Source organism: Corvus hawaiiensis, chromosome 15 (genome assembly GCF_020740725.1).
Source record: "Corvus hawaiiensis isolate bCorHaw1 chromosome 15, bCorHaw1.pri.cur, whole genome shotgun sequence".
NCBI classification, from domain to species: domain Eukaryota; kingdom Metazoa; phylum Chordata; class Aves; order Passeriformes; family Corvidae; genus Corvus; species Corvus hawaiiensis.
This window is the reverse complement of record NC_063227.1, coordinates 3662816-3685421: the sequence shown is the minus strand read 5'-3', so window position 1 is coordinate 3685421 and position 22606 is coordinate 3662816. Positions and strand designations below refer to the sequence as shown.

The 22606-nt window shown below is 54.4% G+C and overlaps 4 protein-coding genes across 7 annotated transcripts in view; 2 read left to right on the top strand and 2 right to left on the bottom strand.

The window, feature by feature from the left end:
* Positions 1 to 16243, top strand: part of NSD1 (nuclear receptor binding SET domain protein 1) — a 60430-nt gene extending 44187 nt beyond the window's left edge. For all 3 annotated transcript variants that reach the window (XM_048320067.1, XM_048320068.1, XM_048320069.1), the window contains 4 exons: positions 656 to 797; positions 1195 to 1301; positions 4461 to 4665; positions 7375 to 16243. In XM_048320067.1, the coding sequence (XP_048176024.1) occupies positions 656 to 797; positions 1195 to 1301; positions 4461 to 4665; positions 7375 to 9722 (2802 nt within the window). In that variant the 3' untranslated portion in view covers positions 9723 to 16243. The remainder of the gene's footprint in view (positions 1 to 655; positions 798 to 1194; positions 1302 to 4460; positions 4666 to 7374) is intronic.
* Positions 16244 to 16324: 81 nt separating this feature from the next.
* Positions 16325 to 18987, bottom strand: RAB24 (RAB24, member RAS oncogene family). The gene is made up of 8 exons (XM_048320070.1): positions 18819 to 18987; positions 18356 to 18424; positions 18161 to 18239; positions 17966 to 18033; positions 17768 to 17867; positions 17355 to 17405; positions 17193 to 17255; positions 16325 to 16737 (listed from the first exon to the last, which is right to left on the bottom strand). The coding sequence occupies exons 1-8, from the start codon at positions 18933 to 18935 to the stop codon at positions 16673 to 16675; spliced, it is 612 nt and encodes a 203-aa protein (XP_048176027.1). The 5' UTR covers positions 18936 to 18987; the 3' UTR covers positions 16325 to 16672.
* Positions 18988 to 19071: 84 nt separating this feature from the next.
* PRELID1 (PRELI domain containing 1) lies at positions 19072 to 20875 on the top strand. The gene is made up of 5 exons (XM_048320248.1): positions 19072 to 19220; positions 19483 to 19708; positions 19788 to 19901; positions 20126 to 20204; positions 20604 to 20875. The coding sequence occupies exons 1-5, from the start codon at positions 19129 to 19131 to the stop codon at positions 20738 to 20740; spliced, it is 648 nt and encodes a 215-aa protein (XP_048176205.1). The 5' UTR covers positions 19072 to 19128; the 3' UTR covers positions 20741 to 20875.
* Positions 20876 to 20965: 90 nt separating this feature from the next.
* On the bottom strand, positions 20966 to 22559 carry MXD3 (MAX dimerization protein 3). Of its 2 annotated transcripts, XM_048320250.1 has the most exons (6): positions 22366 to 22555; positions 22220 to 22320; positions 22109 to 22138; positions 21893 to 22007; positions 21639 to 21804; positions 20966 to 21555 (listed from the first exon to the last, which is right to left on the bottom strand). In XM_048320250.1, exons 1-6 carry the CDS (start codon positions 22435 to 22437, stop codon positions 21446 to 21448), a joined length of 594 nt encoding a protein of 197 aa, XP_048176207.1. In that variant the 5' UTR covers positions 22438 to 22555; the 3' UTR covers positions 20966 to 21445. The 2 variants fall into 2 exon arrangements, with proteins under 2 accessions (XP_048176207.1, XP_048176206.1); XM_048320249.1 differs by having other exon boundaries at positions 22220 to 22559.
* Between the last annotated feature and the right edge of the window lie 47 nt (positions 22560 to 22606).

Here is a 22606-nt window from a genome sequence, read left to right as displayed (position 1 = left end):
TATGAGCTCCTGATTTTCAGAGGTTTAAGTGGTTTTGTCATCTGCTTTCCACACTTTGTCACTCAGCCGTGGAAAGATGAGAAGGAAACCATGAAAGCAGACATGGGGAGGAAGCTGTCGAGTGTGGGACAGGATAACAGTGACTGCTTTATATCTTTCCTCTCATCCTGCTGCAAGTTCACACTGACCATATCTTGTTCTCCTCGTCTGGCTGATGGGGCAGACCCAAGTGTTAATATCTCCCTCATTACTACAAAAGCAAATCTCAGTTGCAGCTTCCTTCTCCTCTCCAGCTCAGTAACAAGCTGTGCACAAGTGTACCTCACCTTACACACACTTCCTGTTTTCCTTCTATACACTGACATGCAAGAAATAGGAACTGCAATTTTGCTTTTAAGCAGAAGTTGGGGCCTGGAGCCACAAGCACTTCCTTGGAAGTGTGCTGGGGTGGTGTTTACCCAGTACTGATGCCACAGGGAGAACTTGTTTCCCAGAAAGCAGCAGTGGCACTGTCCTGGCTGTTCAGGAGCCGTGTGTCTTTGAAGAGGAAGATGATGTGCAGGAGGCTGTATTGCCAGAGGCATCAGAGCTGGTTGATTACAGTTGTTGACAGTTGATTGAAATGTGGTTTTCTGGGGTTTTTTTGCAATTCCAGGATCGAATCATTGATGCTGGGCCAAAGGGCAACTATGCTCGGTTCATGAACCATTGCTGCCAGCCCAACTGTGAGACTCAGAAATGGTGTGTGAATGGCGACACTCGGGTCGGGCTCTTCGCACTTGTAAATATCAAAGCTGGTAAGGAACACACTGTCAATGCCTGCAGTAGCCTCTGGGGTTTCTGTAAGGAAAAGGGAGGGTTTGTAGCTCCCTGGGAAGGGCTTTAATTTTTGTTTTCATACAGGCGTTCATGAGACTTAATTAGCAGCACAAAACACAGCTGTGGTATCAGTGAAGGTTGATACAGGGCCCCTCTACAGGGTCGATGTCCTTTTTAGTTGTAAAATGTGGTGTGAGTGAGGGCTTGCACTGAATTTTTACTCCACACAGATCTGTGGGTATCTATGGTGTCCTTGTGTAGAGGTGGCAGTCATTTGTGACATGATATTTAAAAAGTGCTTTTACTTCAGCAGTAAAATGTTCCACCCTGTAATTCATTAACAACTTGCTTGGTTTCGATCTGCTTTTGTGCCAGGGACTGAGCTGACTTTCAACTACAATCTGGAGTGTTTGGGAAATGGGAAGACCGTTTGTAAATGTGGTGCCCCAAACTGCAGTGGCTTCCTAGGAGTAAGGCCAAAGGTATGATGCATCCTTTAAGCTTCTGTTCTTCCAAATCACCTCTTGCATAGATGTGTATCATTCATTGGTTGCAGAGGTTTCAGGTTGAAGAGATCATCGTTTCAGTGTGGCCATGGGAACAGTGCTTGAAATGAGTTAAATGTTCGAGTTTTCATTCTGAGAGAACAAGTCTTCAGTTATCAGAGTTGCTATAAATAATGACAGGAAGTTTTCTTTTACACTGAAAGAATCTTTTAAAAGAAAGATTTTTCTTTTTTTCACTTTTAAAAAAAATTTTCTATTTCTTATCATGACAATTTCCATAGCACTAGAGGAGCAAAGGACAGGCATGGGAAAGGCTTCATCAGATAACCAAGAAAACACAGCTTAGGCCATTTCCCAAAGTAAAGGCTTGAGTAAATTGTGAGCATGCATAGAAGGCCAGCAAACACATTCCTTCAGACTGAAATTGCTTTAGAGCCAGAAGGCTGCTATCTCACCATCTATTCTGCAGTAAAGTTCTTGGTTTTATTCTGCTTTTAATGAAGTGACCAATTTTTTCACATCAGACAGACACAAGATATTTGCCATATCTGCAGGAGAAAAACCACCAGCTTTTAGAACTCACTGACTTTTTGAGGGCTTCGATTTGTAACTGTAATGTTGCAGTAACAGGAATTGATTCCAATTACCTCCTTGTGTGAGCTGGTTCTCACTGGGAAAAGGAAATAACAGGAGCAGTTGGCCGAGTTCCCAGCTGTCACCCGCTAAATCTATGTCTCAGCTGTTGGTCTGTTACAAGTGCTTCACCAAATCAGTCTGTAATCCCTCTGCTCTGGCATGTGGATCCTGCCGTGTCCACAGTTAAGGGTTAAAAATCTCCAGCAGCACAGTTGTTCAGCCCCATCAATATATAGGGAAGGCTTTATGAATTCTCCAGAGATCAGTTCTGCAGAAAAATTAACTTACAAAAATAAAAAATTGATGTCTTCAGAAGTTGATAGATGAGGTGAATTGCACGTCTGATGTATTTAGTTCTTTTTTGGGTTTCGGTTTGAAGTTCAATTGATTTTGTGCTGCCCCTATGTTATACATGGCTTGACTGTCATTTTTGCCTTGAAATTGCAGGTTGCACGATGGAAATCAGAGAAAGGTGCCCTTTAGTTGGCATTCATGTTCCATTGTGATATCTGAGGCGACTCATTCCATCTTGATGAGATGGGCTAAGAAACAATACCCAGAAAACAGTACCTTGGGGTGGTTTTTAAAAAAAATTCTTCTCACAGTAGATGCATTTTTAAGCTTCCTGAAGATACAGCAAGACAAAACTGATTATATTCAAGTTCACTCTTAAAAGTGCCTTCTAACTGGGAGTGTTGAAGAATGTTTGGGAGTCTATTGTACTGCAGGGAGCAAGTGGGAATCGCTTAGTCCAGCTGTTAGACCTCTCTTAGACATTCAAATTAGCTCTGAAGGGATTTTCTTGTTCTCTTTGTAATTAGATGGCCGAGGAACTAGGCACCGAGAATCGGTGGCATAGTTTAGGTGGAGGCATTTCAGTGCCTGCATTTTCAGTGATAAGAAAGGCCTGGCTTGTCCCCATTGTCAGGGGGAGTGTTGGTATGAAAGCAGAAAAATCTACAAGTGAAGGGGACTGAAACAATCAAGAGATGTAACTCCTTGGTGACAGGAAAGCTCGATAGCCCCCTGCAGAGTTCTGAAATTGTACGTTTGGACACCAAGGTTTTTAAATGTTTTGGTGATGAAAACATTATGCACGATATTTATGCAGAATAAAGAATGTAAAAATTGCTTCATAGGCATTGTCTCCGCACACACAGATGTCCGGCATGGAGAACACATATTTGAACACAAAAGAGATGTAGAAAATGGCACAGAATTTAGTTCATGTCTCCTTAGATAAACTAATCTGATAGTGCTTTGATAAGGTCAGGACTGGGGGCAAGAAGCATCAGCTTTGTGGAGTTGAGTGTTTGGCACAGTGGGAGGCTCAGCCTGGTTTGGAGGGGGAAGTTGGAAGAGCAGGGTTGGAGGAAGCCTTAGGCCAGAGGAGAGAGCACTGAAACCATTTAGTTGCCGGTCCTGGCTCCAGCTGCAGTTATTTCACTACACAGATAATTTAACTGTAGTGATGACACAGAGGTCAGTTGTCATTGGTGTGGGAGAGTGAGAGGATGGGGCAGTTGCAAGGCAATAACTGAGTATAGGGGGAATGGAGATTGGATATTCCACAGCACACACTTGGAGGGTAACAGCAGAAACAAATGCACCATGAGAAGGTCATGGCTGGGCAGTCGTGGTGGAGAAAGAGCCACTGTGCAGCTCAGCTGCCACAGGACTGAGCTGTGGTGTGACACAGCTGTGGAAAAGGCAAATGGGGGCAGTGCTTTGGGGGGATTTCCTGTTCTTTTGGCAAAATGTTGATGTTATTGTACACGGCCTGTGAGGTGTTATCTGAGGTAGCATGTGTAATTCTGTAACTTTCGTTTGGGATAAATATACTCCATAAGGGCAGAGAAAAGCCCCTGGGAAAACTGAGTGTGCAGCCTGTGAAAGTTTCAGTTTGCAAGCAGGAGAGTGTGTCCCAGGGGTTACTTCAGGGAGACAGAAAAACTTCAAAGTTTGGACTTGATGATCTTGGACGTCTTTTCCAACCATAAAGATTTTGTGATTCTGGTGCAGAAGAGCAGCATTGACACAAGAACGAATAGGTCTAAACTGATGACAGATAAATTCAGACTGAAAATGGAGAGAGAAGTGATGACTGTGAAAAAGTGCAGGAAGGCCCTGGGTAGACTCCTTATGAGTTACGTGTGCCAGGAGACCTGACTGCTTTGACCTGAAGAGTCTGTGAGAAGCAGCACAAACTCAGTGACCCCAGGCAGCCCCAGCTCCTCATTCTGCTGTTTCTAGTTGGATATATCCCATGTTGAGCCAAGCTTTGGTGCAGGATTTCCAGGCTCCTTCAAAATAACTGGGAGCTATTTGCTGTAGTAAATTGGTTGCCAAATACCGAGCAGCAGTGGAGATGCTGCACAGGTCTCAGGTACAGCTGGCAGTGGGATTCCTGTTGGTAGGGTTTGCAGTTCTCTCCTTGCATGAAAGGGAGCAGGTGAACAGGGCAGAGCCCTGCATTAACCCACATTGTCTCACCCACAGAGCCAGCCCAGCCTCACCGAGGAGAAGTCCAAGAAGCTCAAGAGGCGGCCGCAGATGAAGCGCAGGTCGCAGGCGGAGGTGATGAAGGAGCGGGAGGATGAGTGTTTCAGCTGCGGGGACGGAGGGCAGCTGGTCTCTTGTAAGAAGTCAGGCTGCCCCAAGGTGTACCACGCCGACTGCCTCAACCTGACCAAGAGACCTGCAGGTCAGTGCTCTGCACAGCTGGGCTCTGCTTAGGTCACAGTGTTGGCTCTGGGTGTCCTGGGCACTGCTCATCACCTTGTACTCTATTCACAGCATCTTAACATTTAGAGAAATCTTTCTCACTTGAGCAGACCTTGTTGCCCAAACAACCCAGCCTTGGTTTGTACCCCACTGTGACTGCAAAAAGGTGAACTAGTTGCTGAAGGGGAAGCTGGTCCTTGCCTAAGAGATGGTTCTTGTGACGTGACCCCATTCTTGGGGCCTGGCACAGCATAATCCCAACAATAGCTGAGGTGTTGGTCATCACACTGGCTGTTTTCCCGAAGTTGAAGACAGTTGAGAGAGTTGAATGGTGAGGAGAAGCACTGCTGGAAAATAGGAGTTAGAAAAGAATCTGTTAAATGTCTGAATAGCCATTAGTTCAATACTTAAGAGAACAGTACCAAAGCATATTCTAGTTTTTTGATCTGGACTGTGTCCCACTTGCCTACACATTTTTTAAAACTGGAAAAGGAGTATTTTAACAGCATTGCAGCTGAGGCCTTGCTTACTCTAACAGAAGAGAATAATTATATTTTGTTTTTAACATAAAATTTCTTGGGAAATTATATTATATGAAACTTATATTTATGTGATGTTGATGGTTTGCTTTATCATTCCTGAGTTTTCATCTTGATCCTTTTCTCATATTTATTTCTTCCTCTTGCAATCCTGTTTTGCACCTGTCTTTATTTAATTACACCTTGTTGGTGCAAGAGTGTCTGTCCAGTTTAAATCCTGAGCCTGTCCAACTGGATTTTTGCAGTCCCTCACAGCTTCGATGTTATCTACCTGCTTCTGTAAGAGTATTTGCTGTTCTGCTTTCAGAAATTTAAATTATTGTACAGATTAAAATATACTCCTGAAGTATGTAATTTGAAATGCCTCTTCAGTTTGCCACAAGACCATTAATAACTTTTTTGAGAATGATTTTCAGTCAGTTGTAGCAATTTTACTCTTTTTACACATAGGCAGTGATTTTCATAGCTGCTCCTCAGAGTATCATTCAGGAGATGAAAGGTTCAGCACTTTCTACTTCAAATGTTTCCTCTGCCATGGGCTTTGCTGTCAAGTAATTGGAATTTCCTGCTTGTTTGCATGTTGCTAATTGTTTGATCTTACTTCCAAGAGCTCCGGGCTGTCCCTGGAGAGGGTGCTTATTCATTAGACCTTTTATCCTGTCAAAGACCATTAGAGTGTTTGATAGGATTTGTCTTTCCTGCAACAAACTAGCAGGTTTTGACTTGTTTTATTTTCCATCTGTACAAATTACCTCTATAAGGATGGTCCCAGAGTCTTTCCAGTGGCCCAGTTTAGTGTTGAGTGTGGCTCTCTGGGATGCTGCTGGTGCAGGGGGAGCAGTGACAGCCTGTGCTGCAGCACCATGAGCCAGGAACAGGGGAGACCATGGGAGGTGTTAAACATCCTTACTTGGAAAAAAATGCTGAAAATTTGGAAAAGACACAGAAGAGCAGTGTGCATATTTTGAGACTGGAACAGAAGCTTTGGACTGGCTTTAAAGGAGGGAAAAACTTGCTATGTATTGCCTTCAACCCCAGGGGAAAAGCAGTGTGAGAGAGGGGAGTGGAGAGCTGCTGTTGCACAAGTGCAGGGAGCAATGCCCACAGCTGCTCAGTGCTGTGCTGCAGGAACCAGCCTCCCTGGAAAAGAGCTGGTTGCCACAGCCACAGCTCTGTGGGTTTGGTTCAGGCAGTCTGGGAAGTGCTCGGGCCTGGCCTGTGTCTGTGGCTGCCCTCTGGCTCAGAGCTCTGTGCCAGGGCTGCTCTGTGAGGAGCTGCTCCCCACAGCAAGGCAGGGAGCAGGGGAGATGGGGGATGTGGGGTGCTGGGAGAGCACACAGGCAGGAGGTGTTATTTGGAAAGACATCCTTGCTTGCTCAGGAACTCAGCATGTGCCTGGTTGTGTCCCTGAACTGGTGGGAAGCGTTTGGTAGAGCCAGCAACAGCCTTGGCTGAGGGAGCAGGAGGCTGAGCCGGTGAGGTCATCTACAAGGGAGAAAAGCAGCAATCTCTGAAGTGTAATGTTGTGTTTTTCCTCCTGGTGGTGTTGGTACTGATGGTCAATAGGTTCACTGTGAAGATGGAGCTGCTGGGGGAGCAGCTTTGTTTTATTATGGCCATACATGGCCAGGGGTTAAGGATGTGCCTTCGGGTTCAGAGACAATAGAAACTTACCCCTTTCGATCACTGCTCTCTCACTTCTTCTTTCTGATAAACAGGAAGGGAAGTTCTTGACCCAGAATTAAAAGATGAATCTGAGATGTTTGCTTAAAAAGTCCTTTGGGTGTTGTGTGCAGATAACCACTGCTGTTTTCTATGAAAATCAGAGCCATGGAGATGTGCAAGCTGGGAGTGTCTGCTCTTCTCTAGACACTTCTGTTAGTGTTGTGCAGGAGCCAGATGGGGTTTTGGTCTGAGCTGATGTGGCTTGTGTTTGTCATGATTATCATTGCCCTTGCTGCTTCTGAGAATGCAGGTTTGTGTTAACTGCCTGTCAAGCTAAGGCAGAAACTGAAGAGGACATGCAGAATTGTATGTGGGTATTACAGGAGTGTTCCCACTTTCCCCTGAACTCCCTTTGCAGCAGGCCTTTGTCTCTTGCCCTTGTACTACTCCTAAGGTGTGTCTTTTCTCCCGTGTCTGTACTGCAGGAAAGTGGGAGTGCCCGTGGCATCAGTGTGACATGTGTGGTAAGGAAGCAGCTTCATTCTGTGAGATGTGCCCCAGATCCTTCTGCAAGCAGCACAGGGAAGGAATGCTCTTCATCTCCAAGCTGGATGGACGATTATGCTGTACAGAGCACGATCCTTGTGGGCCTCACCCTCTAGAGCCAGGAGAAATTCGTGAGTATGCGCCTCCCATAGAAGGCCTGACTAATGGCGAGGACACCCAGCCACCAGAGCAGCTGCCTGCAGACACAGAGGCAGACACAGACCTGAGTGTTCAGCCCCTGGACAGCCTACCTCAGTCTGTGGCCCTCAGACTGCAGTCACCAGAAAAGCCCCCTGCTACCCTAGCGCTGAGGCTGCCTTCTTCAGACAAGCCCCCCACCACCCTTGCCCTAAGGTTGCAGCCATCAAACAAGCCCCCCACCACCCTGGCCCTCAGACTGCCTTCACCAGACAAACCACCTGCTACCCTGGCTCTGAGACTGCCACCATCAAATAAACCCCCTGCCACCTTGTCACTGAGGCTGAAGCCATCCAATAAACCCTCCACCACCCTCTCGCTCCGGCTTCAGCCTTCGGACAAACCTCCCACCACCCTGTCACTCCGCCTGCAGCCGTCAGACAAGCCCCAGGCTGCCCTGTCCCTGAGGCTGCAGTCAGAGAAGCAGCCCATCATTGTAGCGCTGCGGCCTCAGCAGCCCGACAAACCTCCCAGCAACGCGGTGCTCTGGCCACTGGACGAGTCCTCCAGTGACGCCTCGCAGCCTCAGCTGCCGAGCAAATCTCCTCCGGGAACGCCGCGGTCCCCCTTGGATGAGTCGCTTGTTACTGCTGGTGACCTGCAGCTCCAGCTGTCCGATGAGACTCCTGATGCCCCCGAGGTTTTGGAGTTATCAGATAAGTCCCTCATTGACAGCAGGACCCAGCAGCCCGAGCTGCTGGACGAGTTCCCTGCGAAATGCCTCCATCCTCCACTGTCCGACAGACTCCTTGCCACGGTGGGGACGCTGCAGTCCCAGCCAGAGGATGAGCCTCCTGATGCCGATCAGCTCCAGCCACTGGACGACTCCTCTGCCCAGAGTCCGCAGCCACAGGCCGTGGAAGAGGCTTCCAGCTCTGTGGTGCCGCAGATCCCAGCGTTGGAGATGGCTTCCAGTCCTGAGGTGCTGTGGTCTATTCCCATTGAAAAAGTCCCTGACTCCCCAGTCTCACGGATCCTGCCCTCAGAGAAGGCTCCTGGATCAGCAGTACCACGAGCCCTGCCTCTAGAAAAGACTTCCTTCTCCGGGGCAGTGCGAGTCCCAGACACAGAGAAGTCTCCCATCTCTGGGTCACCCCGTCCCCTGCCTCCAGAGAAGGCTGCTGGTTTGGGTATGCCACGGATCCTGCCCACAGAGAGGTCTCCCAGTTTAGGGTCGCCGTGGCCTCTGTCTCCAGAGAAGGCCCCTGGCTCTCAATCACCGCACATCCTGCCCATGGAGAAGGCTCTCGGCTCGGGGGCCCTGCGGATCCCGCTCACACAGAAGTCTCTCTCCCCCGGGGTGCTGCGATCCCTGCCTCCGGAGAAGGCTGCTGACTCCGGCGCCCTGCGGGTTCTGCCTTTGGAAAAGGCTCTCAGCTCTGGGGTGTCTCGGCCTCAGCTCTTGGAGAGGCCTCTTGCTCTTACAGCCCCATGGCCTCAGGCGTCGGATAAGCTGGCTGCTGCTGTGGCTCCTCGGCCTCAAGCCTTGGACAAGCCTCTGGCTGCATCAGCTCCAAGGCTGTTGCTGTCGGAGAAGGCTCTGCGTCCCGTCGACCAGAACGCTCAGCCAAAGGAGAGAGGAGCCCCAGCCGTGGAGCTGAGTCCCCAGCAGAAAGAGCGGACCATGTTAGCTGGGGAGCAAATCTCTTGGTCTGCTGGGAAGGTGGTGACGCACGTCGGACAAGTACCTTGGCCTATGGAGAAACTACAGACGCACGAGCAAAGCCACTGGGCCACCGTGAAAGCCCTGACACCTGCAGAGCAGCCTTCCCGGACAGCAGAGAAACTACCAGAGCCAACCCTTCAGCCCAGCTGGGAAGTGGCCTCAGCCCCCACGGAGCAGACCCCATGGACATCAGAGAGATTGCGTGCATTCGAGCAGACCCCTCGGCCAGCCAGGGAAGCGCCGGTGCCCCCGGAGCAGATGCAGTGGCTTGTCACGAACATTCAGACAATTGATCAGATTTCTTGGCTGAGTGGAAAAGCACAGACTCCTCGGGGGCAGGACCCTTTGCCTGAACAAAACACAGCGCTAGCCCGTAACCAGGATTCTGTCTGTCGTGAGTTGGCTGACTCAGAGCCAAAGTGAGGTTGGTGAATATGGGAGGCAGGTTTCAGTCGTTTAATGTTTAGGGAGGGGGAATCTTTGTTTTGTTTTTTTTATTCACTTCCCTGAGCCCAGCCCCTAACCCATGCACATCCCATCCATATTCTCTTGTGACATGAGCAAGGACATTCTCTTAAATCTGAGTCTGGCCCAGCCAAAGGGAGAGAGCATCCGTGACCTTTTCCTCTTCCTTTTACCAATGGTGAAGCTGAAATAAAGAGTCCACTCTGGGTAAAAATCTCCAATTCCATTGATATGGTCACATCACTGATCCAGCGTGTTCAAGCTCCAGGTTTGATTCATAGGTGGGTTCGCAGGTACAGCCAGCAGCCTTGCTCTTGTTACTGCATTTAAAGAAAGTGGATCAGTCAGGCTGCCCTGGCACTGGAGATGTTTCAGGGATCACGTGGTGAGCAGTCGTGTGTGTGTGTGTGTGTGTGTCCTTGCCACACTCTAGAAGCAGGGAAGGGATTTTATGTCACCTGCCCAGGTCTCTGTCCCTGCAGGGCGTTGCTTTGCGAGGTTTGTCCGTGTGTTCGCTGGGACATGCTGTGTGTGTGGTTTGCTGAAGGACAGGGATTGTCTCCACTGAGATGGGAGAGGAGCTCCTGCACTCGCTCAGTGCAGTTTTCTCCAGCAATAGGCACTAGCCATTCGGGCTCCTTTTTTACAGAGCTGCGACTGGCCAGGCCCAGGAAGCCAGGGAAAAGAGACCTTAGAAGTTGTCTGGCAGTTTTTTCATTCTTGTGTCTTAGTCCTTTAGCACAGGACACGTGGAATGTTTCCCTGCACTTGACAACGTAGTGATCCATAAAGCAGCAATAGTGGAGCAGAGCAGAGTGGGTTCCTGGAGGTGCTGAGCACTGCCCTGCCAGGGGGACAGTGCTCCCTTTCAAATTTCCATCCAGTCTCTTCTAGACCTCTGTTCTCAGCATGAGCCAGCGGACTGAGCAGTCCTTTCTCCCTTTGCCTCAGAGGTGTTCAGAACGTGTTCCCATCACACCTGGTATTGCCAGCATCAAGCAGAGCCTGTCCTGCTCGCTGCACAGCACAGAGGCAAGGGTGCCATAGCTGGATCAGGACCCATCTCAACGCCTTCCCCTTGCGTCGCTTCTGGCTTAACTCTTCTACAACCAAAGGAGACTTGAATTAACTGGACTGTGTTGGTGTGCATGTGTGTGTGCGCGTGTGCGTCCATCCAACTGAATTGTAGTTCTCACACTGGAACACGGTGGGCTCCAGCAGCTGGCTGGCTTTCTTTTTTCCTCTTCTCCCTTTCACAGTGAAGGCAATGTTTAGTACCTGGTGGTCATCAGGCTGGTGTCCAGACGAAGCCTGCTGAAAGCCATTCACTCAAGCGTTGAGGCAGAAGTTGGCTTGGCTGTGGTGCTCGTGGGGCAGGCAGTAGAGTCCCAGGGACCTGCAGCATCTTGTGACCACCGGCACCCTTGCAGGCAGGAGGAGGGACAGACCTCCTCAGGTGCCACTGCCTGGCCTGGATAGGGTTGGTGTTCTGCCGAGGAAACGCTGCTGATCAGCTTTTTCCCACTCTCACAACACATTACCTCTGTGGTTTGCCTGAGCTCCACCGATCTGGGGCCGCAGCCTCGGATCTCCACGCCACCGCCAGACCCTTGCGCAGCTCCAGTGTGTGTATCCTTCTCCTTCTTCTTCTTCTTCTTCCAGGCAGATCTGCAGGCCCCTCCCTCCCCAGGAAGGGAGAGTTCAGCCCCGTGCTGACCCCCTTCCTCTGACAGGGGAGCAGGTCCTTGTTCCCACCTGGCTTGCAAGTGCCTGCTGCTCCCAGAGCAGACAGTCATGAGCTTTGCAGTTTTCTATGAAGGGAGGCAGACAGCTGTACCAAGACAAATCCTGATCCGTTCTCCTTTCCTGATGTGTGCACCCCAAGACAACGTCCTGCTGTAAAGGCCAGGTGTGCTGGGCACAGGGGGACATTACCAGTGCTATGGTGCGTCTCTGCTCTAGTCCGAATCATTTCAGATCCTTTGTAGAATAGCTCACAACTGGGAAAAGCTTTATGGCTTATGGAAACTTACTCGTTTAATGTTGTTTTTTTTTTTCCGGGAAGACTGGCAGGTCAGTTCCTGCTTGCTGCTGAAACTAGGGAAATGCAAGCAGCTTGCTTTTCTGCGTGACTCCTCCACAAAGGGAATCAGGACAACTCAGATCCATTGAGAGAGAAGATTACCTTAAGGGCATTCATTAACGTTTTTAAACAAAAATTTAAAAAAAAAAAAAAAAAAAAAAAAAAAAAGATTATGACGTTCAGTATATTAAGTATTTATCATGTGTGAGAAGGAAAATAAATCTTGAATTTACATTTATAAGGCTTCCCATGAGCTGGACTTAGTCATGTAGATTGTGTAAGTAGGGTTTCCTCAGTGCCAGCACCCAGCCAGCTCCCACTGTAACCAGAGAGGTCTCTGCACTGCTCTGTCCACCTCCGCTTCGCATTGTCACGTGTTAACTAGTTACTTGTTTCATGAAAAAATAAACTGTGAATATTTTTGGTGCAGGCTTTTTTAAATCTGTAAAATGGAGAAGTTCTCACTGAATTCTCACAAGAGCAGGTTTGAAAAAAATCACTTCTATAAATTGCAGGCTCTCGTAGCAGGGTGAGGCTCATGGCAGCAGCCGCCTTTCATGCAGCAGGTGCTTACCCAAAAGCTTGTTTGGAACAGTGAACGTGGATTAAACCGTTGCATGGCATTTCCCACAGCCTTCTTCGTTGCAGCTGCTGTTCCTTGTCTCTCTTCTTGTCTCCCTTTTCCACAAGGATCCAGGTTTCTGGCTTGCTACCTTGCAGCTGCTGTCGGGAAGTTGAATTCAGCGTAGCTAGGAGGCTGCTTGGCAAAACTGGTGTTGAGGAACATCATTGAAGGAGGAAGCCAGGAAGCTGCTCTTCCCTCTTTGCCCTCGCTGAGGCCCTGGGCGATGCTCTGTCAGATCGGGGGGCTTTTCAGAGGGAGTAGTGGTGCTTTTGGGAGTGTCTGGGCTGTGCTGGGTCACATAGACAACACCTGACCAGGCATAGAGAGAGGTCCCAGCAGCCCTGCCTCGTCCAGGCTGCCCTCATCAGGGAGCATGAGCTGGGGAACAGCTTCAGGCAGCAAAACCCTTGTGAAGGAAGTGTGGGCATCTTCTGTACTCAAGGTGACTCACTGTGGTGGCAGCTGGCAGCACTGCCTTGGAGGAGGAGAGGGACGTGTCTCTGTTGAAGCAGTTGGGTTTGTTTGCTGTTGTTCATTGCTGCCTTCAGAGTTCAGCCAGTTTGAATCACGGGGGATTTTAAAAGTAGAGGGTAGAGGCAAAGTAACCCATACCCCTGGCAGACTCTGGGAGAGGCACTGCTGCAGCCTCGTGCTGGGCTCAGACCTTTGCTGCAGCTCCATGCCAAGGCTGTGGTGCTCTTTTGCTGTGTTGGAAGGATCCAGTCACCTGGTCACTTAATCCTGGGTCTGCCCTAATTGCACCCAAGGTGGGTGAGAGGTGACTCCTGTGTTGATTCACTGGTGTGGAGCGCTGTAGAAGCAAAATCAAGGGTGTAATTATCTCTGTCCCTTCCCTGGTGTCCCACGATGGCTCACAGGAATTTTCCAGACTCATTCCTGGTAGGAACGGCTCCCTCTTCCCATTTCTGAAGGGGATGAAGGCTCTGCTCCCATACAAACACTTTACTGGTCAGCATCCCTGCTGCCCCTGCTCAGAGCAGTGGGCTGGGGTGGTCAGCAGCTGTGGCCTCCACCCCACAGCAGGACCCACTTCAGTGTTGGATTTCCACTGTGGGCAGGAGAGTCTCAGGTGACCTTTGGTGATGGAGGAGCTCGATGAGGGATAACAGCATGGTCAGGGCCTTGTGCCCCACAGGGAGGAGGGTTGCAGAGGAGGAGCCACCACAGGACCTGTGGGATGTGTGGGCAGGAGGGGAGCAGGCACAGGCCCCTGTCCTGCGAGGCTTGTCCCATCTCCCTCGGTGCCCACTGTCAGCCAGGGCTCTGGTGAATCTAGCAGGAGAGTTATCACTGTAAGGAATAATCACCTCACCTCCTGCACGTCTCCAGATGCAAATTAGCTCATGGTAGCTTGCTTTATTGCTGTTCTCCAGTTAAACTTTTCCTATGTAACAAAAAAATCCCACAAGAACCAGAGTCACTTCAATGCACAAAGCATCTGGGTGGTACTGTGGGAGCACGTGTTAATTCAGGGTTAAACCCCTGCAGGCAGAGGCTCTGAAGGTGTGGCTGGTGTTGAAATTTGGGAGATAAGAGAGATGGTTGAATGTAAAGGACATTAAAGAACTAAGGTGAGACAGTGCATTTGCTAGAAAAGCTTCAGCTTAGTTTCACAGAAAAAAAAAAACAGGAAAGAGAAAGAAAAAGCGGCCCTAACCTTGATGCTCTCGGCAGTGTTTTAGCCCTGAGCACGCTGTGGATGTGCCCCGCTCCTATCTGGACACCACAGCCAGTGTTGTGACAGGGCAGGGGGAGTTTGAGAAACCTCAGACCTTCAACACCTTCTGTTTATTTTTAATTTCAGCCTTAACTTCTGATTTTGCTTGATGTTTGGAATAACCATAATTGTAACCTGCTTGTAATGTGCTTTGCCCTAAATTACTGATGAGGCTTTCCGCCTTTGCTAGCCAGTGAGTGTTAAAGCAAAGTGGCAAATCGTGCAGCTATCCTGAAAGTATGGGGGGAATGCTGTGTTCAATCTCCCAGGCTTTGCCCGTGCTAATTACCCGCCCTCCTGTGATAGTGATAACGCTGGTGGCAGCATTTGCAGCCGAGGCTGCTCCTCTTGCAGCAGCACGGCTGGGCTGATGGGTGCTTGGGGCTCCCAGGGCCTGGGACACGGGATACTGGAGCTTGGGGACTGCTCTGCCACATGCCTGGCTTCAGCAGGAGTCTCACCTGTGGGGGGACAGTGCCCTTGCTTAGCAGGAGATGGGAGAGTGCAAGATTCCTGCTCCAGGTCCTACAAAAGTGATGTAAGCAAAGTTTGGTGCCAGGGGGACAGGACAGGTTGTGTGAGCTCGGGCTGGAGGAGCAGCAGTGACAGTCAGTCCCTACAGCACTGAATCTACCTCCTAGAGAAATCTGAGAAATGGGTGTTGCTATGGCCTATTTCAAGGTAAAGTTTTAATCAAGTTTGCCCTTGGCAAAGCCCTTGGGCTATTGTGGTGCTATTGTAAACCGTCGGCAGCTTAGCACAGTAGGGCTGGACTCACGGCTCCTGGCCCGAGGGCTGGGGCTTCTTGGCCAGCTGATCCCATCCCCCTGGAGCTGGGGCCGGGCTTCAGCACGTGCGACTGAAACAGAACAAGGAGTGACTCTGTTCCTTCAGTTTATGATGGTTTTGAGACTCAAACCAGTGTGCCACTGAGCCCCATGGGGGAGCCCGTGGAGCCACGTGAAGCAAGCAGGCATCCACTACTGCATGTTCTTCGTGTCCGTTTGGTACTGAGCTGGTTTCAGTTTTTGTTTCTTTTTCTGATGTTTCCGAGTTGTTGACTTCAAGGAACTGGGTTTTGTGTATTTTTTTAGACACTGGGAACTTGTTAAAAGGAAAAGCAGCAAGCACTGGGAGGCTCAAGGTGGAGCATGGCTGGAGCTGAGGGTGGCCCCGGCCGGCGTGGGTGGGAGGTGAGATGTGTTGGCAGCAGCGGGAGCAGGCAGGGAGTGGCCCTCCCTGCGAGGAGCCATGGGAGCCTTTCAGCAGTGGCGCTCCCAGCCCTGCATATCCGTGGTGCCGAGCTCACTGCCCCACCAGCCTGCTCGCCCCCCGAGACACTGAACGTGTTGGACGCCATGCCTCATTTTAATGTCCCCTGCCACCCTCCAGCGCTGTGTGCTCTCAGCTGGGGTCCTGGCTGCCAGCTAGCCGAGGGCCCTGGGGAGGGTGGCTGCCCACTGCCCCTTCCTCACTGCCCAGGGACATGGGGAGCCACTCGTGGCAGCAGCCTAAGTTGTGCTGGAGCCATGAGCTGGAGGTTTGCTCGTGGGGGGAATCTTGGTGTGGGCAGCCCCACGCTGCCTTCCTTCCCCTCTGAGGTCTGCTGCCCACAGGGTGGTGGCGGCGAATGGAGGTCCCCCACAGGGTCCTGTTCTGCAGGCTCAGCCAGAGGGAAACACATCAGGAGTCGAGGATCCCAGCCAAGGCAGGGGCCAGCCGGAGCACTGCGGGGGGGACACGGGGGTGCTCAGCCCTGGCCAGGACTCGTCTGTCAGTTGTAAGCAGGAATGCCGGAGCAGGTGAGAGAAAACTACATATTTCCAGCATGTATATTATTTTTAGAAGAGGGAGAGGGGAGAGTCTTGGACCATTGATTACTTTCATTTTGCTCCCCTTAGACTGTTGGCTGTGTATGTGAAACTTATAATGAAAAGAGGGTTGCCCTGCCCAGGTGCTCCCAGAACATGTACTGTAATTCTTTGTATATAGAAGAAAAATTACTGTAAAGTAAAGTTTAACTTTACTCTCGATGTCCTCTTGTGGTTTGTCTTGCTGAGTGGGGGGAGGCAGAGAAGGGAGAGCCCCGGCAGCCTCGCGCGCAGGGGGACGGCTCAGACCACAATGCGTTTTATTTACATTGTACACCTCGAGAGAAGACGCTTAAATAAATCTGCAAAGACTCGAGCATCTCCGAGAGAATAAGTTACCGGCCACCGCTGGGCCACCGCAGCTCCCACACACGCCACAGGTGGCGGGAGGGGGTCCCCAGGGTGACAGTCCATGGATTCCCAGCACTGCACGGCAGCCCTGTGCCGCTCCGTGTGCCGGGACAAGAGCAGTCCGTAGGCTGTGCTGCAGACAGGCCCCAACAGCTAAAACACAGCAGGTAAAAAACCGGAGGAGTCCGGCGCACACCGGCTGCCCGTCCGGCAGCAGCAATTCCCTTTTGGCACAGGGGCTCAGTGGTGGCAGCAGCTGTAGAAGTAGGGACTGTTCCTCTGGCCCAGGTTGACACCTTTGTCCTCTGGAAGAGAGCAGGAGCAGCAGGCTGCTGGCACGTCCATGCCACCAAAGCTGCTGGTCCCAGGTGTGGGCCCCAGCAGGTCCCCTGGGGAGGGTTTGGTGCCCCGTGGAGAAGTGGCAAGGTTCAGGGTCATGGCACAGCTCACAGCCATGGCACATCCCAGGGCGGGAGGCACAGCCAGGCTGAGCATGCCTGGGCAGGGCTGGTGCAGAGCTGAGCCAGTCCTGCAGCCCAGTGAGGCTCCTGGCTCCCAGCTGGGTAGGTGTGCTGAGCCTGGCCTGAGCAGGAACGAGCAGGATGCTGTGACGGGACCTCAAACTCCATGAGACAATCCCTGGCACGGAGCCACAGCAGTCCCAGGGGAAGGCCTGCCAGACCCCCAGAGCTCATGCTCTGCACCCTCCCTAGAGGCACAGGAGAGGGTGTCTGGGGAGGGACAGGTCGTGGCTACTCACCTGTCATCACCTGGAAGGCGGAGAAGTTGATGTAGTCCTCGGCCACCTTTTGGAACAGCTCATCTGGGGGGAGAGGAGGCACAGCAGGTGTGGGTGCCCCCCTGCCAGGCAGAGCCCCCAGCCCTGCTCAGCAGGACACGGCCCCAGCGAGGAGCCACTCACCCACGCTCTGGCCCGTTTTACTGGAGGTCTCGAAGAGGTCTGCTTTGATCTCTGAAATGAGGGCCCAGGGTGGCACTTGCTGGAGGTGCAAGATACGGCTCCACGGGCTTGTCTGCCCTCAGAGTCACCCCTTGGGGACAGCTGCTGACAGCACGCTGGCAGGGACCCAGGGCAGGGCTCCTGGCCCCTTGGCCCAGCTGACCACATGCCTGCCCATGTCAGGACATGCTGTGCCCAGGGAGGTCCCTGGCAGAGCCGGTGCCTCACCACACAGGGAGTCCTGGTGCCACTGGATCTGCTGTGGGCCCACGGCAAGGGCACAGCTCCTCGTGTGGATGCAGCAGCTCAATCCTCCCTCACTCCCCACCCACTCAATGCTGCATGAGCCCAGGAAGGGCCAGCACGGGCCATACCATCAGCGTAGTCCTGCACATCGTGGAAGTCAACCCCCCGCTTCCTCCTGTCCTCCTCCAGCAGGTCGCTCTTGGTGCCGCACAGGTAGATCCGGCAGCCCTGCAGCAGGAAAAGGGGTGGGAGGTGTGTGCCCACGTCCCCACCACCAGCACCCCTTGCCCCGCAGCGAGGCTTTGCAGCCCCCTGGCCCCCCGTACCTCCTCACAGTTCTGCAGCTCGTTCACCCAGAACTTGGCTCGCTGGAAACTGCCACTGTCAGTGAGGTCTGGGGAGAGGAATCAGGCTCTGCTGACACCGCTCCTCAGTGCCCAACCCATCAGTGTCACCACCACCCCGGTCCCGGATCTCCACAGCCGCCGGCTCCTTCCCCTTCCCATTCTCCGTGCCCTTACCGTAGCAGACGACGGCAGCCCGGGCTCCCCGGTAGTAGATGCGGCTCATGGCCTCATAGCGCTCCGAGCCCGCCGTGTCCTGGGGGCGACAGCGAAGTGCTCAGCAGCTGACAGGGGTCGGAGGGTCTCAGGGATCCCTGAGCCAGGGGGTAGCCAGGGAAGTCAGCGGGGCGCTGGCACAGCCCTTGCACTTACCCAGATGCCCAGGGTCACTGTCTGGTCCCCCACGGACATCACCTTGGCCACAAAAGCGGCTCCAATCGTCTGGAAGTGAAGCGAGAGGAGTGGTGGGAACCGGCCCGGGGATGCGGGGGCATCTGGCCTGGGAACACGGTGGGGAAACCGGTGCAGGAACACAGGGGAATTCAGCCCGGGACGTGGAGAGGGAGGGCAAGGAAACGAGGGGACCGACCCGCGGGCGCGGGAGGGATGTGGTGGATCCCAGCCCGGACACGGCGGGGGGACACGAGGGGACGCCGTCCCATGGACGTGGGTGGCAGCATCCCGGGGACACGGTGGGGAAACGGGGGGACCACGAGCAGGATGCGGGGGTGACACGCGAGGGGCTCATCCCGTGGAGGCTGGGGAGACACGGGGGGCGCAACGCGGGGACGCGCCGCAGCAGCGCGGGGCCGCGCGGTGCCGGTGTGTCACTCACGTTCTGGTAGGGCCCAGCGCGGAAGCGGCCGTGGGCGCAGCGCTCCACGAGACTGCTCTTGCCCACCCCCTCCTGCCCCAGCAGCACCACCTTGGCGTCCACCCGCCTCCCGCTCATCCTCGCGCCGCCGCCGCCGCCGCCGCGGGGCGGGGCCGCACCGGGCGGGGCGGGGCCGGAACCGGGCGGGGCGGGGCCGGAAGCGGGCGGGGCGTGCCGGAAGTGCGCAGTGCGGGGCGGAAGCGCGCGGCGGGGCGGGGCGCGCGGGCCGCATGGCGGCCGCCCAGCAGGCGCGGGCCTGAGCGGCGGCCCCATGGGGAAATACTGCGCCAGCCTGGGCGTCCTCAAGGGGCCCTGGGACCAGGTGTTCGCCGCCTTCTGGCAGCGCTACCCCAACCCCTACAGGTGCGCCGGGGCCCTCCCCGACCCCCCGCCCCCTTCCGCCGCCCCGGTCCCACCTGGCATTGGTGCCACCCCCCCCGTCCTCAGCCCAGCCCTTCCCCCGGGGGTCCCGCGGGCTCCAGCCTTGGGGGATGGGTGTCCCGCACCACCAGTGCCCAGCGGGCAGCTGGTTCGCCCCTCCCTTAATCCCTCAGTCCCTGATGATTCCCAGCCCCGGGGCAGAGCTGGCGAGGAGCCGGGCTTGATGTTTTCTTGCCCATTTTAGCAAACATGTCCTGACTGAGGACATCGTGCACCGGGAGGTGACGCCGGACCACAAGCTGCTCTCTCGGCGGCTCCTGACCAAGACCAACCGGATGCCGCGTTGGGCAGAGCGCTTCTTCCCAGCCAATGTCGCCCACTCCGTCTACATCCTGGAGGACTCTATCGTGGACCCCAAGAACCGAACCATGACCACATTCACCTGGAACATCAACCACGCTCGCCTCATGGTAAGTGCTGCTGCTGGGCGGGTGTGTGGGGCGTGCAGGGGACCCAGCAGTGCTCACGGCCGGGCTGTGCCTCGTGCAGGTGGTGGAGGAGCGCTGCGAGTACCGGGTGAACCCCGAGAACAGCAACTGGACCGAGGTCAAGCGGGAAGCCTGGGTATCTTCCAGCCTGTTTGGCGTCTCGCGGGCCATCCAGGTGAGCACTGCTCGGGCAGTAAAGCTGCTGCTTCTCTCGCTCTACCCTTTCCTTGTGCTGGTTTTTACACCCTTTCCTTTTGTTCCCCCCCCCCCGCATCCTCATAAGCTCTTGAGGCACCCAGAACCATCACTGTGAAAGTCACTGTGACTTTTCAAGCTGGGACAAAGCCCCACGGGCTGTGTGTGACAGACCTCGCACCTTCACTGACTTTTCCCTTGCAGGAGTTTGGTCTGGCCAGGTTCAAAAGCAACGTGACCAAGAGCACCAAGGGATTTGAATACGTGCTAGCAAGAATGCAAGGTGGGCACCAAGGGCAGGCTGGGGCTGACCGGGACGGGTCTCTTGGAGTTAGAGGTCACACTGGCTGGAACTCCAGCCCACGGGCAGGCTGTGGCTTGAACTAATCTGACTGTGAAACCCTCACCCTTTGCCTTTGCCCTGTGCCTTGGCACAGCCTGCTCTTCCTGAGTGGAGCAGGCCAGCAGTGATTGCAGGGCTGGGCAAGGGTGGAGTGCAGACAGGAGGGGATGGAACATGGCAACAGTCACGTGCTTGTGGTTCCCCTTTGCAACGTGCCCTGACGTGACGTGCTGGGGTCAGGGACGCCGGGCTCATCTTCCTCCCTGCGTGGGGAAGTGCCTCGGTGGCAGGGCCGGTCTAGCCAGCACTCCTGTGGGGTTAATAGCTTCCATGTTATAGGAGAAACTCCATCCAAAACACTGGTGGAGACAGCCAAGGAAGCGACTGAGAAAGCCAAGGAAACAGCTCTGGCTGCTACGGAGAAAGCCAAGGACCTGGCGAGCAAGGCAGCCACCAAGAAGAAGCAGTATGTGTGAGGGGCCAGCTGCACCAGGACAGATAGGAGACTCCTTAGATTTTATATTTTTAAAGAAACTGTACAAGTCTGACAATCAGCTGCTGTTTGACCCTTTCTGAGATGTAATTATCATTAAAGAATCTACTCCCACCCATGATTTGGCTGAGGCTGGCCTGGCTAGAGCAGAGCCCAGTGCTGCTTTCCACTCTGGGGGTCCAGCCCTCTGTAGGGAAGACACAGGCCAGGGTTTTACCAAGTGCCTTTACTATAAAGTGTCAGATCTGTACAAGAGAGCGGGGTGGCTGCGGGAGCATGAAGGCAGGTTGCTTAATGCACTTAAGTTTCCCCTTCCTGGCTCTCCAGGGGCAGGAGAGCCTTCCTGTAGTCGTGTCTGCAGTGGGCAGCACCACCCCATACCCACGCCAGGCAGCCCCCAGACTGCCTGGGGACGCACAGGGGGAGGCAGGAGGATGTCCCTGTGGCAGCTGGGCCTTCTTCCAGCACCTCTTCCAGCGCTTTGCGGTGCACAGCCGGTGCCACAGTGCAGTGCCAGCCCCATGCACCCAGTGCCACAGCCAGTGCTACCCAGCTGTGGGGGGTAAAGCCGGACTCTTGCCCCACCTGTGGCCCCTTACCCTGGCAGCTGTGACGAGGCTGGCAGAGGCTGGGTTTCTGGCAGGAAGGAGGAGGCAGGCAGGCAGTGCAGGGAAGGCAGTGGGCACCGTCAGGATGCAGGGCTGTGGGGGCTGGAGTAGCTGTGGTCCCTCCCGGTGCCAAAGCTGGGCAGCAGGTCCCCGGTGAACACCACGCCATCCACCTCTACCTCGGCATCCTCTGGGCACCGGGGGGAGGCCGGGTCAGGCCCTTGGCTGCTTTCCCTCCCTTCCCACCCTCGTTCTTTCTTTCCCCTCTCTTACCTCCCTCGGAGGGCTCTGAGAGCTGGGACGAGTCCAGGCTGTCGGCCCGTGCTCGTTCCCCGTCGGTGGGCAAGAGCAGCAATTCCAGCCGCCGCTGCAGGCTCCGCTGCCGGTCCCGCAACCGGTCCTTGGCCCTTCGTGCCCTCAGCTCCTGCTCCTCCAGCCTCTGTGGGGACCCGGTGAGCCATGAGCTGGGCCGCCCTGTTGCTACACAGGAGCCCCCGAGCGGTGCCGGGGCCACCACCCCCTCTCACCTGGATGTGAAGCCGGGCACGGTGCAGGAGGCTCAGCGTGGTGGAACGGGACGGTCCCGCGCCCAGCGGCACCTGCTGCTTCAGCCGCTCCAGGCAGCACCGGAGCTGGGCTCTCCTGCGGCCGGGCAGGGAGGGAGCGACACGGGGGGGTCAGCCACAGAGCGGCACGGGCTCCACCACCCCCTGCCCCGCCGCTCTCCCCCCACGCCCCCGTACCTGTGCTTCTCCAGCGCGTTGTGCACCGACCTGCGGAAGACACCCCGGTGAGCAGCACCGTCGCCACCGGCCGCCGCCATCCACTCACCCATCCACTCGCCCACCGCTTACCTGACGCTGCCCACGGCCCGGCGCGACGGCGCAGGGCAGATCGCGGCGTAGCCGTGCTCGGCCTCGGCCAGGCCGAGCGGGTAGCGGTGCTCGCGGTGCTCGCGGTGCTCGCGGTGCTCGCGGTGCTCGCGGTGCTCCCGGTGCTCCCGGTGCTCCCGGTGCTCCAGGAACTCGGCCGCCTGGAGCAGCACCTGGATGCTGGTGGCCGCGGGCTCCATGGCGGGAGGGGGGGGCCGCGAGCCGCGCGCCCATTGGCTGCGGGGCGCCCCGCGCCGCTGACGTCACCTCGGCGGGCAAACAAATTCAGGCGGGAAAGCGCGTGCTTCAAATTTGAATCGGCGGGAGGGGACGGCGCGGGCCACGCCCCCCCGCGCGCCAGGCCACGCC

Excerpts from the sequence above, each read along its gene's own strand:
- RAB24 (XM_048320070.1), bottom strand. The coding sequence starts at position 18,935 with ATGAGCGGGAGGCGGGTGGACGCCAAGGTGGTGCTGCTGGGGCAGGAG. Across the intron at positions 18,425-18,818 it reads GCGCTGGGCCCTACCAGAAC|ACGATTGGAGCCGCTTTTGT; the intron begins GTGAGTGACACA and ends CTTCACTTCCAG. Across the intron at positions 18,240-18,355 it reads CAGTGACCCTGGGCATCTGG|GACACGGCGGGCTCGGAGCG; the intron begins GTAAGTGCAAGG and ends TGTCGCCCCCAG.
- PRELID1 (XM_048320248.1), top strand. The coding sequence starts at position 19,129 with ATGGGGAAATACTGCGCCAGCCTGGGCGTCCTCAAGGGGCCCTGGGAC. Across the intron at positions 19,221-19,482 it reads CGCTACCCCAACCCCTACAG|CAAACATGTCCTGACTGAGG; the intron begins GTGCGCCGGGGC and ends TGCCCATTTTAG. Across the intron at positions 19,902-20,125 it reads GCGTCTCGCGGGCCATCCAG|GAGTTTGGTCTGGCCAGGTT; the intron begins GTGAGCACTGCT and ends TTTCCCTTGCAG.
- MXD3 (XM_048320249.1), bottom strand. The coding sequence starts at position 22,437 with ATGGAGCCCGCGGCCACCAGCATCCAGGTGCTGCTCCAGGCGGCCGAG. Across the intron at positions 22,139-22,219 it reads CGGGCCGTGGGCAGCGTCAG|GTCGGTGCACAACGCGCTGG; the intron begins GTAAGCGGTGGG and ends TGTCTTCCGCAG. Across the intron at positions 21,556-21,638 it reads CTCAGAGCCCTCCGAGGGAG|AGGATGCCGAGGTAGAGGTG; the intron begins GTAAGAGAGGGG and ends CCCGGTGCCCAG.